The sequence below is a fragment of the Nycticebus coucang genome, chromosome 8 (assembly GCF_027406575.1).
Source record: "Nycticebus coucang isolate mNycCou1 chromosome 8, mNycCou1.pri, whole genome shotgun sequence".
In the NCBI taxonomy this organism is placed as follows: domain Eukaryota; kingdom Metazoa; phylum Chordata; class Mammalia; order Primates; family Lorisidae; genus Nycticebus; species Nycticebus coucang.
The window spans coordinates 54,502,976-54,521,089 of record NC_069787.1 but is presented as its reverse complement, the minus strand read 5'-3'; the positions used below and the strand labels follow the sequence as shown (position 1 = coordinate 54,521,089).

The 18,114-nt window shown below is 43.7% G+C and overlaps 1 protein-coding gene across 2 annotated transcripts in view; it reads left to right on the top strand.

The window, feature by feature from the left end:
• The window catches only part of CACNA2D3 (calcium voltage-gated channel auxiliary subunit alpha2delta 3), a 913,362-nt gene that overhangs the window by 680,887 nt on the left and 214,361 nt on the right, over nucleotides 1–18,114 (top strand). For both annotated transcript variants that reach the window (XM_053599985.1, XM_053599984.1), the window contains one exon: nucleotides 7,434–7,508. In XM_053599985.1, coding sequence (XP_053455960.1) covers nucleotides 7,434–7,508 — 75 coding nt within the window. The remainder of the gene's footprint in view (nucleotides 1–7,433; nucleotides 7,509–18,114) is intronic.

The following is an 18,114-nucleotide window of genomic DNA, read 5'->3' as shown; positions in this document are numbered from 1 at the left end:
TGTGCGTCTGAGTTTGCGTGTGTGGGAGGGAAGCCCCCGTCAGGTCCTGCTGGTTCACTAGCCCAAGGGCTGCACTGGCTGTGCAGAGTTCAGGACACATCCTCTGCCTCCTCCTCAGCACGGCACAGTTCATCTCCATTCAGGCCTATTCAGATTGTTGAAGACTCCCTCTGAGCCTATCTGGAGGGCAGCCAGGAATCTGGGATTATTGCTTATCAGGGGCTCCTTTCTTCATTTCACCTTCCCTGATGTGCTGAGGCTTGATTTGCCACAGTTGCGAGGGGCCCATTGGCCTTCCTGGGCCTGGGGGGGAGGCAGACAGGGTTAGAATTTGGCTCTGGAGGTTCCTGGCTCCATGACTGATGAGGTGGATGTAGATAGTCTCTCAAACCCTTAGTTCCCCTTCTGTCAAATAGTGATAGCCAGATTCATCCACCAAAGCTTTTGCAATTGGAGTTAAGTTTCTAGAGGTACAACCAAACATTTAGATGTCTCAAACACATGTACTCAACTTTCAGGAACTGTCAGTCCCCAGAAACTGAAAAGCAAGGTTATGGATGAGGGAATGCTTTGAGGCCCCTAAAGATAGTGAACTTGTCTTTGGTTGGGATTTCCCAGACACAGGTGTCCAGAACTTCTGGCTCACTGTTTAAGGAAGTGTGTCCCACCCATAGACAATGTTCTCAAATGCTCATTAGCTTCTTATTTCACATGAGGAAATGTAGAAGACAAAGCACTACTTGGTGCGTGTCCTATAAATCGAGAAAGAATAAATATAATCATAATCAATAACAACTACCCTATGGTTCAGTTCCTCAAAGTTCCCTCTACCAGGTAATGTGCTAAGCTCTTTATAGCATTGTCTCACTTAATAATAAGTAAAATTATTAAAATTTTACTTAATAATAAGTAAAATTATTAAAATTACCTTTATTTGGTTCAGCGCCCATAGCTCAGTGAGTAGGGCTCCAGCCACATACACCAAAGCTGGCGGATTCGAACCTGGCCCGGGCCAGCTAAACAACAATGACAACTGCAACAAAAAGTAGCTGGACATTGTGGCGGGCTCCTGTAGTCCCAGCTACTTGGGAGGCTGAGGCAAGAGAATTGCTTAAGCCCAAGAGTTTGAAGTTGCTGTGAGCTGTGACGCCACAGCACTCTACCGAGGGTGACATAGTGAAACTCTGTCTCAAAAAATAAATAAATACATAAATACATAAATAAAATAGAATAACCTTTATTTTATGGCTAAAGAAACTGAGGCATAGGAAGCTTAAATATTTTGCCAATCTCTCAACTTTTAAGTGGGCAAGCCATGATTTTAACCTCTGTAACCACAGTACTCTGAGGAATGATAAGAGAAATGGCAGTAGCTTAATTCATAATCACCAAGTTATGGAAGCAATCTAAGTGCCCATCAACCCGAGAATGGATCAACAAACTGTGGTATATGTATACCATGGAATATTATGCAGCCATTAAAAATGATGGAGACTTTACATCTTTTACATTTACTTAGAGTTGAAATACATTCTTCTCAGTGAAGTATTGTAAGAATGGAAAGATAAATGTTCAATGTACTCCATAATAATATGAAATCAATATATAAACAATTACATGTTCCTAAGAACAAGAAAACACTATTATAGTCCAGTTGAGTGGTAATGAGAAGCAGGAGTGGGGTGGGGGTGGATGTATGGCAGAAGAAGGGAGGACATGAGGTGCCTAATGTGCACATTGTGAGGTGTGTAACACGCCCCCTGGGTGAGGGGCTCTTCTACAAATGGAAGTGAGAACAATATAACCTAAATATTGTACCCTCATATTAATTTGGATAAAGTTTAAAAAAAGAGAAATTAAGATGTGAAAATAAAATCATCATCATAACTAAAATACAGTAAATGTTTATGAAACTTCTTGCTATATAGTTGGTATAAACCAAAGTACTTTACATGCATTATTCCTATGGGATTCTTATTACACTCTCATAAATGGGTACATTGGCCTCATTTTTAGGTAAGGGTGCTTGAAAGAAATTTCTCAACATCACTCAGCTGGTAAAAGATGAATGAAACAAAGCGTAACAAGAGGATGGAGGAAGGTAGGCTAGAATAAATTAACTGGCTGGGTTTGAAAGGCAGACTCTTCTGTCTTACGCCTTCTCCAGGGCTGAGCTTAGGAAGCAGAGATATAGGGACAGCATATGCTAACCTAAGGCATCCGTCCTTCAGTTTTCTTAAAGAGACTCACGAAAGTGTACAAGTCAGCCAGGGACGGGCATGGCCAAATGGGCCTTTCTCCGAGGGAGAGGAGAGCTCTAGGGAGCAGAGTTCAGATCACACCTTGCCCTCCTGATTAACACCTTGTAAAGATGAGTCACCCCTTGGCTCTTGGGGTTTTCCCAGAAGATAGAATTCTTTCTTTCTCCCTTAGCTTCATAGGTTTTCCTACAAGCTATCAGACTTCCTGTAATTTTTATTAAGAATTCCAGACACCCCAGCAATAATTTCCAGACACCACAGCCTCTGTTAACATAACGAGCCATTTTATAATTGGGTTCACTTCATTAGCCCAAAGTCTCTCCAGTTGGAAGGGAAGTGCCTCCTTTCCCCAGGCTGTTGGACCACGCAGGCTTCTGGCCTCCAGGAGAGCATGCTCTGGGCCAGGGCCCCTTTGGCAAGCCCAAGAGCTGGAAGGCCTCGTGTCCAATCTGTTCTCGATTACACCACAGGACTGCACATTACAAAGGACAGGAAGACCAGTTCTATTTCAGAGGAAACAAGAATTAGGTATTTCATCAGCATACTGATTTGTGACCCAAAACAAATATTGGACATTGTCATATTGCAAGCGTTTGATTCTCTGACTCATCCAAAAAATGTATTTTGAGATTTGCTCAGAGCCTCACTTCTTACATCTACCTTAAGTCATATCTATATGCCACCAACCAACCAACAAAACGTTTTGATTTATTCTCTCAGAATGGTTGACTGGGAAGGATTTTAACTAGACTGTTTCTTAACATTAGGAAGACTTTGTCAGGTACAGGTTTGAGAAGGATGGGTTATGTATCTACTGGGGCAAATCAGCTTTTGGGGGGGGGCTTATTTTTAATACAATAGAACCTCTGTAAGTTGACTACCCAAAGGACTGTAACAAACTAGTCAACATATGGAAGGTGGTCAACATAAGGAGCTAGGCCTACTGGACTGATAGATACATGTAGCGCATGTCCAGTCTATGAAAATTAGGTCAACTTAAAGAGGTGGTCAGTGTAGGAAGGTGGTCAGCTATGGAAGTTCTGCTGCAATTACTTTATTTCACATTTTTAAGATGAATTAGGTAATACTTGAGTAAAATCATACTGGTCTTAAATACACACTACTGGGATGCCTGCCTCATGCTCGCCCTTGTGGCAGGGACTGTAGAAGTCAAAGGTGGGTGACATGGTCCCCTCCCCACAGAGTTCATTCTAATGGAGGAGTCACTGCTACAGGTTCATCCTGAAATATGACAGAGGAAGGAAGGAAAACTAGCTAGCATGGCAAGATGGGAACATGCATAGCTTTTCTATGCATTAAGGTGAAAGCGGGGATGGAAATGTGCTTGGGTTTTGTGGGGCAGAAAGAACACACACATGTATAATCTAGTAAGGGAGATATCTTTCCTATCTCTCCTATGGGAAAGAGAAGGCAAAGGAGAGGCAGGAGAGACTCCTTACAGGAGGTGATCCTAAGGCTGAGCTCATAGCATGGGAGAGAACTCACTGGAGGAGCGAGGAGGCTGCTCTAGGAAGCTGGCCCCATGTGATGAAAGGTCTGAATGGGAGAGAGGGTTGGTTACAGGGGTGTGCCATGTGCTCTGAGGGGCAGGAGGGTGAAGGGGGTACTTAAGCCTGGGTACCCAGGTAGGGCCCAGACCCTGGGGAAACCTCAGGGACAGGCCCGTGGGATCTACCTTACACACCAAGGGGTCTCCAGTGGACTTTACAAAAGGGAGCCACATGGTCAGAGTTACCTTTGACTTTGACCAACTGGAGGATGACTATTTGGGCCAACCTCTGAGGCAAGAAGAACAGTTCAGAACCGTTGTAGAAAGCTGCTGACTAATTTGTGGTGGTAAGGTCAGATAGTGGGTTAAATCAGGGAAAATAAAATAAGGATGGTTGAGAAATGACTTGGTTTGAAGGGCTGGTGGGGATGAAAGAGAAAATTCTAAGGATGCTGCTGTAGTTTCTAACTGGGGAGTCTGCTTGGGTGGTCGTGCTGCCTACTGAGAGAGAGAGAGAAGCAGCATCAAAGAACTCCTGTTGACCCATTACAGAGCGGGTCTGAGGTGCCTAAGAAGGGGCAGGGAAGAGGTGATCGACCCTTGGGTGTTTGGATCACCCTCAAGAGGAGAGACCAACCGGGCAGGAGCATGGCCTGGGATCCACAATCTGTAGGTAGTTGCTGGAAATCACTGGAGGAGAAGGCAGTTAAGGAAGACAAGGGCCACCAAGGATAGAGTCTTAAGGAAAGGGACTGCTGAGGAAAGGCAGCAGAGTGAGGATCCAAGGGGGAGGAGGAACATGAGAGCGTGGGGCCTGGAAGCTGAGGAAATAATGTCAAGGGGGAGGAGGCAGCCAGCTAATAGAACTAGGAAGATTTGAGAGGGGAACTCCTAGAGGGCTTGGCAATTAGGTGGCCATTAGCAACTGGCAATCACTAAGAAAGGAGTTTCTTTGGTATCTTGTGGGGTGGAGGGAGGACAAAGGCAGAGTCGGTGGTGTGGAAGACCTTGGGTGAGAGAGTGCACTCAATCTCTGCATTCAGGGGAGGAGGTGGAAGGTTTAGCTTAGCTTCGTAGAATCTGCCCTAAATGCAATTTCATTTACTGTTTCCCTGCTTCCTCCTTTCCCTACTTCTCTTCCCTCCTTCCCAACTGTACCTCCACATAGATACTTTTTTAAATTTCAGATTAATATGAGGTACAAATGTTTAGGTTACGTTGTTTTCATTTCTAAAGTAAAGTTCAAGTTGTAGTTGAGACCTTCATCCTGGGGGCATGCTGCACACCCTCACGTTGTGCATATTAGGTGAAATCCCTCCAATCACTCTCCCTCCTTTCCCCTCCCATCTCCTCCTCTCCCCTCTCCCTTACTAGATTATACATGTGTGTGTTCTTTCTGTAGTGTCGGAGTCTCCAATCCCATTAGTAGGTATCTATCCAGAAGAACTAAAATCATTTTACCACAAGGACATTTGCCCCAGAATTTTTATTGGAGCTCAATTCACAATTGCCAAGACATGGAAGCAACCATAGAGTACTATTGAACCGGAAGAAAAAATGGAGACTTTATACCTTTTGTGTTTACCTGGATGGAGTTGAAACACATTTTTCTTAGTAAAATATCCCAAAAATGGGGCTGGGGGGAAGTATCCAATGCACTTAACACTAATATGAAACCAGTATATAAACAACTACATGCCCACACGAAAGAAAAACCACAAGTGTAGCCTCCATACATTTTAAAAGATATGATTTTACCTTTGCCCTCATGGAACTTACATTCTGGTGGGTCACTAAATAATCAATGTTCCTGACCGATGCTTTGATTACTTATAATCTATCTCATAAATAATTGATAATCATCATTTTGATAAGTGCCATACTAAGAAAAGCCCAGCGTATTAAGAGGAATCCTACTTCTGGGCAGTGCCTGTGGCTCAAAGGAGTAGGGCGCCGGCCCCATATGCCAGAAGTGGCAGGTTCAAACCCAGCCCCGGCCAAGAACTGCAAAAAAAAAAAGAGAGGAATCCTACTTCTTATGAATACTGCTTCCCCAAAGCAAAACAAGAACAAAACTCAAGTCCATTAGAAGACATTGAATACATGAGCTGACTATAAAATAGGATTTGTTTGGTCTAATTTTGAGTTTGAATTCCCAATCAAATATCACTTTTGCCTTTACTGGAAAAAGTCAAACTCTCGGAGTCCTTTTTGACCCCTCCAGTCCATCTTCAGCTGGGACGTAATAATGGTAATTAATGCAGTGTTGACTGTGTCTGACATTTTTCCAAGAGACAAGATGAAAGAGACGATATACATCTCAAAGGATAGGAAATCTCTGGTTTATCTTTCACAGCATAATGAAATATACTTTTACCATTAGAGTCCAGCAGAATCTTATTAAGACTTGCTGTGCAAGGTAACTCCAGGAGAAAACGTCTGTTGCCCTTGACTACCACGTGCGTATTTGCTTTATGTAATGCAACGGAAACTTTTAATTGCTGCTGTTAAATTCTCTGAAGTTAATTTCACATCACCTTGACGTTAAGCTAACAAGCAGACAGGGTCATTCTTGGTTTGTAAACTCTGTTGTCTGGATCATTTAATAGTATCATATTCAAGAATGTGAGTGGCAGAGAATTTAAAGAAAAGTAACAGTGAGGGCTCAGAACTATGAAATAATTCCTCAGGAAAAAAAAATAGATACCTGGTTTTTCTTCTCCTGTTCACTGCTTTGGTAAAAGTGGCTTCAATTTTCTTTCTTCAGAGAGAGAGATCAGTGTGAGTTTTATGCCAGAGGCCATTTTAATACATGAATGATTTGTAGGTAAATTTATTGTAGCCAATGGGTGCAGTCAACTGTGTAATAGAAATATTGTCAAAAAGCCGGGATTATTATTTAAATAAGTGCGGTGTTAAATTTGATTACATACTTTTTAAAGCTAATAAAACATTTCATTGCTCGCAAACTATTTCCCATAGTCCCATTTAGTTAGAAAATATAAATTAAGCGAGGCTCTGCATAGAAAATTACCCAGGCTTTGTGTCGGTGGAAGCATGCGTGGCGAAGCTGGGCAGTCACATAATTTGAAGACGAAAGGATATAAAATGGGTTGGCAGGCTCCTCTGTGGGCTGGGGCTGGGGCAGGTGCGCACTTTTATCCTTGAAGAATTATGGAAAATGGCAGCCTTGGGGATGCCTATTTGAGATGGCCCCTCTGGGTACAGATCTCGGGAACCCTAAAGTGAAGGACCCCGCTTTCCTTAATACGGGCAGAGAGAGGATGCTCTGACTGATGAAATTCTCTTCATTCAGACATAAGGCCTTTTCAGAAATATTAACTACTTTCCTGTTTTTGTTTTTTTTTTTTTTAAAGTAATTGTTTTTGTTTTAAATAAATAAAAATAAAGCCTTTGGATGCCAGGGTGGGGCTGTGACATTTTAAATTGTGCTATTTGCTGAGCTTATCCTTTGACAGGTCTTCATTTCCACCAAATGTCAAGGATCAGTGCCTTGCATTCATTGTAATGAAATATTGTGCTGATAAGGGTTATGAATGCCAAGTTAAAGCTGTAAATTACTAAATGCCGGGCTGCTTTATGCTTCGTGAATTCACCAGGGAGCAAGCTAATGAAAGTTTCTTTCTTGCTTCCTCTTACAGTTAGGGATTCACGGTTATGCCTTTGCAATCACAAATAATGGATATATCCTGACGCATCCAGAACTCAGGCCACTGGTAAGAGAAATCTGTATTTCTGTGTTTCTGCTTTTATGATTTTAAAAGATCTCTTCAGTTAACAGTGATGACACTTTGCAAAAGTTTTCACTTTAACACTGCTCGATTCATAGTATTGTAAAGGTTGTTTTAAATAATTTATGACTAGTGCTTTGACACTCAATATTTAAATAAGGTAAGATAAATATGTTTACTACCATGCTGTCATATCTAAATCATATATATCTATATGCATGTATTTATTTCACATCTGCCAATATATGGAAACTCTAGACAGCATGGAACCCACTGTAATGGTTCCCCTTATATGATAAATGGACATTCACACACTAGCTCCAGATCCACTGATTCCATAGTCTCATTTGATAGAACATATCAGACCCTAGATCCCTGGAAATTCATTCCAATGGGATTTATCCCCAAATTACATTGCTTAAGTCCAGTGCTTTGTGCATGAAAGATATTCAACACCTTTTTAATAGAATCAAAACTGTTGAGATTTCCTCCATTTCCTATCCACATCCTATCTAGTAGCATTGCTTGGCGACCTGGTTATAAGCCACTTTCTTTCTCTCAGCATTGTTTTCACTCTCTATGGAATAAGTTGGGGTTAGGCAAAGTCCAAGACAGCCCGTGGTATCATCAAGCCCAGATCCCTGGGTAGAGACTTCCTGGAGCGACGTGTTGAGATTATGAACTGGCAGCCAGGCTTGTTGACTGACAGTGTCTCTTGTGGATGCTGGTGGGACCGTGGTAGCAGGTGTGACATGTGTGTGCCTTCCCTGGACTAGTCACGATTTTTTTTAAGACATCCTTTGGGGTTTGTGTATCTTTATTTAATTATAAAAAATAATAGAAAAGTATAAATAATAATACAGTGAACTCCAATTTTTACAGTATAGTTTTCTCTAGCAATCCCTCTCTACATACACACAGATGCACATGTACTCATCCACCCTGCATAGCTTTTTCTGTTCATCAAAATTAGAAAATAGGAGCAATGCCTGCTACACAAATGTTTGTTGGCCAAACATTGTGGGGACCAGGTCACCTCTCGCTTGCATCATTGTTTAGAAACAGTTCCTGTGAGGGCTCCATCATCATCTGACTTTGCTCTAATCACCCTGGTATTAATGGAGTCATGACCACCTCATGTGGATCCCATATGCATGCTTCAAGACGGGACTTACGGTAATATTCAATTGGAGCAATCTTTTTATCTGAAAAGAGCTAAATTAACTGGCTGTTTCCAAATGTAACTCAGAATTATTGTAAAGTCTGACTGAAAAAGCCACTAACTTTTTAAAAGATGTATAAGTCTCAAGACATCTGTAAGTCTGAAAAGCTTAGCACATTACCCATCTCCAGGCTACTTAGTTGGGATGTTTGTTGGGGGAAGTAGGAGTTACATGTTTGTGTGGTTGAATATAGACTTGCTTATTTGTGCCAAATTGGAATAGAGCAGGGTCAATGAAACAAACCTGAATCTCATGCTATTGAATGAATTAACTTCCTATTATCAGCTTTTAAAGAAAGAACAAAATGGAACCAGATGTTAGAAGTCACCGAGGTAGCTTCCTTCCCTCAGCAGCCATGGAAATGATGCGCTGCCCTCCACACGGTCCACTCACCATATCTTTCTGGGCTTTTATATCTCTTGGTCATGCAGCAAATGGTGTGTTTGGAAATAGTCTATCAGATGCACTTTCCAGAGCTGTGACCACTGAGAGGGCAGCTGAAAGACTCTTAGAAAAGCAGACCAAGAAGTCAACACTGTTCATCTCCTCAAAGTACAAATAACTCACAAATAGAAGTCATTTCTGTTGTTCTCACTGCTGAAACACTGTAGTAAATGGTTTCACCAAAAGTGGTAGCCAGGCTCAAGCCTCCATGGGGTGGCCCAACCAAATGCCCCACATCTCACTTGTGAGAACTCAAACCAGATGAACGATTTTGTAATTGATCCATGACAAGAAGATAAGAAATGGACTGGCCAATGGGTCACATATCCCATTCTTCTGTCCCTGACCCTAAGGCCATCAGATACTTAGAAGAGGTTTAGGGGGATACCAACCATTGAGAATTAGTTATATGAACCCATCTGATGTGATTAATAAGTGTCTGCTGACTCCATCTTGAGTTTTGCATTTCTCTTCTGAGCAAAGAGCAGCAGGCAAGTGAAAGGAACTCAACGTTAGCTTCACACAGTGATGAAGTTATACTCTTAATCCTGCCACATCCCAGCTCTGTGACTGAGTAAGTCACACAGCCTCTCAGAGCAGCACTTTCTCTTGTAGTCCTGCCATAACCATAAAGCCTATATCATAGCTCGGCTGTCAGGGTAAATGCGAGAATGCGAGCAAAGGACCTGGTGCAGCAGGGCAGGCCCCGGGAATCTCCGGGGCAGTGGCGGTTATTCTGGCATCTAACCAGTGTTAGATTGGTTCTATTGATCTGAGCGCAGCCACTATAAAGGTTGGAAGGACATGGTGGTGACAGGTGCTTGGAGAGGGAGTATAAAAGAACATTTTTTAATTATTCAAGTGGTTCGGATTATTATAATAAACATTGACAAGGGATTGTGTACACATATGTGCACATGCACGCACACGAGTGTACAGATACAGAATCTCTGGAATCATACAATCTGCCCTCATACCAGTCTGCCATCCACTTGGTCAGGGTGACCTCGGCCAAGTCTATCTGTTCCTGTCATTGTCTCTCCCACACACACACACACACACCCTCAATTTTCTTCTTGGTTCCATAGCATCTTAACCATCTGTGGTCCAGAGGACAAGGAGACAACTGTACTATAAGGTTCTGTGTGAACCAATGTAAGGAAACCAAAGTTGTTTATTTGTTTAAATGAAGCAAGAATAATAATACTAGATGCCACAGTAAGTGAAGGGTGGTGGTTGAGAGCTAGCCTATGTGGATACTCCTGGCTCTGGCATGCTGTCTTTCCCCTCCTCCCTCCTTATTACCAGTCCATCCAGCACATAGTAGGGGCTCAATAGATGAGCAAAAGAAGGAATCCTCTGAAACTACTGTTGCTTTTAACTTACTTTATGTTCTTCTGTAGGAGCTACTTAACTTACAAGCTTTCCCTGGAAATTTGGTGTCTGCACTGGGCATCAATCCACCCTGGCTAGAGCCCTCGAGTGTGGCTAGGAGCAGCCAGCTGCTAGTAGCTCCCTGGCTAGCTCAGGCAGGGAATCCTCATTCAAATCCCATTCATCTCCTCCCAAGCCCAGCCATATAATCGAATCCCTATTATAAATGGACATTCCCCTCAGTTCTGGCCAAGACTGCCAGATTAGCACGGTGGGTGTGAGTGTGGGGTTGTGGCCAGCAAGGGGAGGATGGAGCAAGCTCACTTAAAATAACTCATACGCCCTCTCCATCTGCCATTGAGGTTGTGTCTGCTCCTGCAGCCAGAGGAAAGAAGTGGGTTTCTCTGAAGCACAACACCAATATTTGTCTAATTCATCCAATAAAATCTTTCCCCTGAAATTAATGTTTGGCTTGATTTTATCCAGTATTTTCTTTAATCTTGTGTGATTTGGGTGTGAATCATGAAGTGTCTCCAAAAACAGCTCAGAGGTAGGAGCCTTACTCAGCAGACTTGCTTTGGTTTAATTGGCAAAGCTGCTAAAGTAATACTTTGTGATAACTGGGCTCTCTTTTGTCCTCCATCAAGTGTTTCTCAACCACTCTCCTTGCCACCAGCTTGTGACTTCCTGATTGACTGACTATTGTTGGTTCAACAAGCATTGACCATGGCTGGTATGGCCCAGTCCTGTGGTAGACTAAAGGCTGTAAGGACATCTTTCAAACAGATAGGGGGCTGTTTCAAGGGATGGGGGCGAGCTTCTGTTCTCCGGGTGGGGCATGGAAGAACAGTGCAGTAAGGGTAATTAAATCCTCTTAACCTTGACAAATGCTTTCCGAGTAGTTATTACACACCTGGGAATTTTTTCTTGTTCTTTACCACTCTTTAACTTTCCACTTGTTCTTGTTCTTTACCACTCTTTAACTTTCAGGCTAATGGTACTTTCAGGTATAGTTGCTGCCTACATTTAAGGTTCTTGATCTTTATTTTTCCTTTTTCTTTGAGAGCTTTATGGATTTTTCCTAAAATATGGGGCCCTAAATATATCTCCTTAGCTTCTGTTAGCCAACAGGGGATTAAGAGATGTAGGACTGTGAAGGTGTTTCCTTTTGCACGATGTGTATTTTTGTTGAGATTTTGGCCATTCATTTCTCTCTTCCTTCTAGAATAAAGTGGCATCTGCATTGATTTCCTTCCCTGAGCAGGTCTTGCAATGTAGACCTGGTTAAACCTCTAAAAGAACACACACAAAGAATTCCTCTTCAGCAGTAGCGGGGTTTTACAGAGGAGCCGTGGGCAGGCAAAACTTAGGAATCATTTCCATGAAAATTTCAGGTGTTGAAATCTGCCAAAAGCTGTTTACTCTGTCTCCAAACTCAGGAGATGGGAAAGGATGCTGGAGGGTTTTTATTCTGGGTGAAAATTCACCTGTCACTGTGTATGGTGGTTGATGAGACAGGAAATAGGAATGATGTTGTTGCTGCAACATTCCTGATGTTCTCTATGTTTTAGGCCTGAGAAAGCTGCTCAGAGAAGTCACAGAAGAGTGCCCTGCCTCACTAGCATGGCTAAGATGTGCATTAAAACATGCACATAAATAACTATGGCCACTAGGGAAGATGCAATTTTTGTTTCTTATGGTTGTTGTTGGTCTTTGTTTGTTTTTCTAACAATCATTGGTTCCTTTTTATGGGACGAGAATGATTCTAAGTATTTATGTGTGTTAGTTGCTTTAGTCATTAACTAATTGAGTAGCAAGCCTAAGATGCAGGTTCCTTGGAAAGTTCCAGAAGCATAAGGGAAAGATGATGGGGAGGGGAGGGCAGGAGATACACCTAGAGGTAGCCTGGAGTTGAGGTGTAGAGAGCTGTGAGGCCTGGACCGACAAGCTTGGGGGTCCTTTAAGACAAAGACAGATATTGATTCCCATGTAATCGATGAGAGTGCTAAGGGGACTTCCCCCAAATCACACAACCGGGAAAAGCCAGAACCAGTAGCCCTAACCCTAGTTAGTTCAGATGTACCAAGTTCACTCTGCTGTGTCAGTTCTTCAGGAAATGAGAGGCAGGTGGTTAGAGGGTGGAAGTGACCATGATGTCTGGTCTCTGCAGCACTTGGGTGAATACCCAGGAAACCATGGGGCATTGTGGTTAGAATCTGTTTTGACTGAGCACTGTCTGGTAAGAATATAATGAAAGCCACAAACATGAGCCCCTATATAATTAAAAAAAAATTTTTTTGAGACAGAGTCTCAAGCTGTCACCCTGGGTAGAGTGCTATGGTATCATAGCTTACAGCAATCTCCTACTCAGGCTTAAGCGATCCTCTTACCTCAGTTTTTCTATTTTTAGTAGAGATTTTTTGCTCTCATTTTTGCTCAGGCTGGTCTTGAACTTCTTAATTCAAACAATCCACTTGCCTTAGCCTCCCAGAGTACTAGGATTACAGGCATGAGCCACCGCACCTGGCCTTGTAATTAAATTTTTTCCAGTAGCCACAGCTAAAGGAGTAAGAAAGAAACAGGTGACACTAAGGATATATTTTATTTAGCCTAACATCCAGGTTATCAGTATTTAAATATATAATCAATGTTAAAGCCTTTAATGTGATGTTTTATATTCTATTTATGCTAATCTTTAAAATCTGGTGGAGTCTTACAGCATACCTCTATTCAGACCAGACATTGTAAGGGACAGCAAAGTTATAGAATGTGACCAGACATTCTGGACACTTCTAGGTAGAATAGATCATTAGCCTCCCTCTTTCCGTAAAGTTTTCTAGCATGCTGAGTTCTAGCATGCCACCTTCCTCTCTCTGTGTCACTCCAGACTGTCCTTGCCCCACTCACAATGCTGATTCTTCTTCTTTATTCTTTGGGATGCGTAGGCATTCATTTTTGCATACCTGTTTACTAATGCACATTGGTTCTAGATGGGCCCCTGTAGAAGGTTATTGAATCCTTGGATTGTCAAGCGGACATGATAATAAATGTAAATGTTTTCACACGTTAGCCCTCTTGTATGGAACTAAGTAGACATCCCTATGGACACATATGAACATGTTTTAAATCCTAAGTATTAAATCCTAATTAGAGAATGCATATCAAACACCAGTTTAAATAAGATTTTACAAGGTAAGGACAGTGATAGAATTCTTATCTAAGTCCAGCTGACTTAGTTCAAGGAATGGGCTATGGGGAAAGATTCTGTATAATTCCACAGAGCTTAGACATACAGTTTAAAGAGAATCTTCATATAATTATGCAGTTTCATAACTAAGGAAAGTGCTATCTATGGGTCCATTGCTCAGAAGCTCCAAGCTTCATTCTATCCAGAACTCCTGTGTTTGCACCCCTCTACCTGGCTGTACCTGGAATCTTGTCCCCGATGCACCTGTAACTGGTTTTTTCTTATCCTCCCCTTCTCAGCTCAGATGTCACCTCAGAGAAGCATCCTTGCTTCTGTCCAAGGGACCCCCACTTCTCCTCGTTCACTCTGCAGCACATCCTCTGCTTTAGTTTCCTTGGATCTCTTACAAAAATGGAATTTTCTCTTGGAAAATATCTGTGTGTTTAACTTCTCCCCTATTGTCATTTGTGAATAGCTAGGACTCTTACACAAAGGGAGTAATCAGTAAATATTTTATGACTGATCTTGAGGACGTTAGAATGAAGTGATGATTAGGGATCTGGGCACCAATTCCCTACCATAAATTAGGGAATTGGTACCCTGGGCACAGGTAACACACACTTATCTACTAAGCATTGATTCTGCATGGGACGCAGGGATGCTTCAGACCCTCCTTTGTTCCAGCCCTCCCTATGCCCTCCTGTTTGTCCCTAGGCAGTAATCAGATGTCCTTGAGTCAAGCCCTGCGCTAGCTAATAGAGAAACAAGTAGAAGGACATCTCTACCCACAAGAAGCTCATGGCACAAAGCAAGAGTTCCCTGAAAGAGAGAACAGGAAAAGCTGTGGGCTAACACAGGAAGCACCTATTTTTTGAGGAAGGGTGCTCGGAGATGCAGGAGGGCTTCCCGGAGGAGGGGCAGGAGGACCACAGTCCACTCTGGGAGACATTTCTTCCCCCCCAGCTTCCTCTCCCTGGGACTGCTGACCCCAGGATGGACCAGGCAGGCATGACATTGTTTTCTGATCTCAGGACCATACATTTTGCTGGCCACGGCTTCGAAGGGGTGGTGGAGTGTGGCCAGCATTATTTACCAGCCTTTCGCTGGTTCCCAAATGCTAGAGACCCTTCTCAGCCTTCTCCCCCGATACAGACACTGGGCTGCTGATGAACTGAAAGGGACTGCCCAGCAGGTGGCGCGCGGGCACCGCCGTGTGCGGAGTGCAGTCGGACGCGTCCCTGCCAGCGCGCGCGTCCTCAGACCAGGGCCCGGGCCGCTCTCATCTGCGCCTGGTCGGAATGCATTTCGTTTAGTTTAAGAGAAAGAATTCACTGGTGCTTAGTAAGTGTATCTGCTCAGAGGAGTGTGTTCTCTGAGAAAAAATAAACAAGACTGCGTGACCCCCACGTAGCGAGTCTGTTCTTTTTGAAGAGCTTCAGCTGGCAAAAGAGAAAACAGAACTTTGCATGCTTTCTCTTTGATGACATCGTGGAGGGCACGGTTTGAACAGCCCGGGTCTGGACACTTGGGTGGAAGTGCTGCGGCCCTGAGAGGGTAGGTTTACACCTCCTCATCTCAGGATTAAGGACGCCAAGCGGCGCGGGGGGCTGCCTTCTGTGCGATGGGAGCTGTGCTGTGCTGTGCTCTGCTCACCAAGGAGTCAAACCCATCGCATCTTGGCCCCAAATTCTGTGACTAAGTGTGTGCTTGGACACTTAGGGGATATGGAGGGTAGGGATCAGTTCTACAGGTGTTTTTTCTAGGATGTGGAGTAAGTGGCTCGCTAACACGGTGTGGGTGCTGGGCACAGCAGCACCAGGGGACCAGCCATGAGAATGCAGCCTTAGCCAGGCTGCCCTGTGCCCAGCACCCGGGCACACCTTGCCTGGGCGAGTTCTCCTCACACCTTGTGTGGAGTGCTTTTCACAGAGAGGTTCACTGTATGCCAAGGTGGTTCTTATATAATAAAATATCTTTTAAATAAAAAGTGGAGAAATACATATATGAAGGGGGTTAAAGAAAAAAAAATGATGTTTCCTGATACACCAAGAAATGCATCAGTCAGAAAGGAAATTTTAGTCAGTGTTCAGGAATTAAGATGACTATGGGCAATTTTTTAAAATACAAAACTAACCTTATTCAGTTGAAAGAACTTCCTCAATCCTGAAGCCGGGTTCTCAGGTTCTTTGACAACATGCCAGGTTGGGCTAGAGAGTGTCCCTTAGCCTCTTCAGAGGAACATCTCCTGCCTTTGGACTCTGGCATGTGTGGAACTCAGCAGGGGCTCCTCTGCCTGGGGCTGAAATGGAGAGAGAGCAGTGGGTCAGGCTGTGTGTTCCCCATGCGTCCTCTGGGCCTGGCTGCACCCACTTAAAGCCATGTCAGCCTCCTTCTCTGGTGGCTTCTTTCTCTGGGCTTTGCACCTGCTCCTTCCTCTGTCTTGTCATGCAGAGTGGTAGAAAAGGTTCCCCCTGTTTCTCGCTCGAGGATCCCGCACCATTTCTTGCAGTCTCCTCACCCTGCCCACACCTTCACAATGGCCTCTTTATTAAACCCTCCTTAATTAGCCAGCTGGACTAGGCCATGTGCTTCCCACTGGGGCTCTGACTGATACAAAGGAGAGAATAAATGGAAGTTTGTTTTCTTAATCATTACTCCTCCAGGAAAGAGAGAAAGAAAGCAGAAATGAAAAAAGGAAGAGCAAAAAGGGAAAGGAAGGAGGAAAAATAGGAAGGAAAGGAGGGAGGAAAAAGAAAAGGAAGGAGCTGAAGACCCTCTATCTGTTGCTTTATATATTTGTTTATTCATTATTAATCCATTTATTTATTTTAGCTCCCATGATAGTGGGAGTGGAGAATTTCCATATACCCTTCTAATAAATTCTCCTTTTGCTTAAGAGATTATTATCTGGCACTTAAATGCAGAAAAACCTGACTGATACAGCCATGAAATCTCAAAGTCTGGGAACCACTGGGGGGGTATGATTCTCACCCCTCCTCTCAAGGACCCCCAGTCTGACACCACCCCTGCTGCCACCCACCATCTACGACCCTCTTTTATAAAACTCAGTTTTACTCAACCTTATGCCCCACCCCTACAGCAATCTGTCCCTATCCACTGGGCTTTTTGCATTAGCCTTTGAGTTTGGGCTTCCTGCTACCTAGCAGAAATATGTAGACACATCTGCACTCTCTCTCTGCACTGATCAGATTGTGTTTTTTTTATCCTTGTACATTCAGGGCCCAGTGAGGTACCTGGCAAAGAGGGTGGAATGATAAGTAAGGGGAGAGAAACAATGAAGGATATGTTATCAAGCACCAGGGTGACGGTGTTGACAAGGAGGAGAATTGAGAAGAGGACTTGGTGTCTAGCTGTGCGCTGGGTAGCTGGGGAAGGCTGCAGGAAGCAGGTTTGCAGCTTCTAAGCTCGAAGTCATGGCCCAGCACAACTGGGAGCAGCAGAAGGCCCCTCAGACTCTTGGATGACAACTTGCCCACTCCTGGGCTACTGGGCCTCTTCTTCCTCTTTCTTTCCTTCCCTCTCTCTCTGCTTGCTTCTTATCCTTTCCTTTATTCCCTCATAGGGGTGTATATTTCTTGAACACCTATCATGTGCCGAGGATCTACTGATAAGATAAGGCAGATGGAATTCCCCCTTTATTTGCTTTTTCCAATCTCATGGAGAAGATATGTTTTATAAAAGCTCATAAATAAACATATAAAGAAATTACACATTTTAGATAAGCTCTCTGAAAAAAATAAGGATCTGGGAAAACAAAAACGTAGGTAGAGGCCCCTACCTTAGCTGGGTGGTAGGGAGGGCCCTTCCTCGGGGTGACGTTTTAAGCTGACCCGGGAGGGACAGGGAAGATGTGGAGATATAGAAGACTCAGGATGACATTTTAAGCTGACCCCCTAGGGACAGGGAGGATGTGGAGATGTGGAAGACTGAGGGAAGTGTGTGCAAAGACCTGGAGATATGGGGATGGCCTGTATGCTATGCTCTGGAATCTGTTCCTAGATTTAGGACAGACTTTGAAAGAAGGAGGGGGTGACTTGGGGGTTATTTGTTTGTTTTGACAAAGTCCTACTGGGGACTGCTCTCAGTAAAGTGGTCCCTGTGGATGGTCTGCTCCCCTCCACACCGCCTTGCCCATTCTGGCACATGTGGCCTGGCTCACAGCTGCCAGCACACAGGGAAGCCTTTCTGTATTCTGCAGTCCTCTCTTCCCAGCATGCAACAGACCAGACAGGACAAGGAATTAGCATCCCTTAACCAAAGACTGGTGAGCACTGCCACATCTCAGGTATGTGTTTTACTCAGGCTCCCAGAGTTTCCCAATGGGATTAAGCTCCACTTGTCC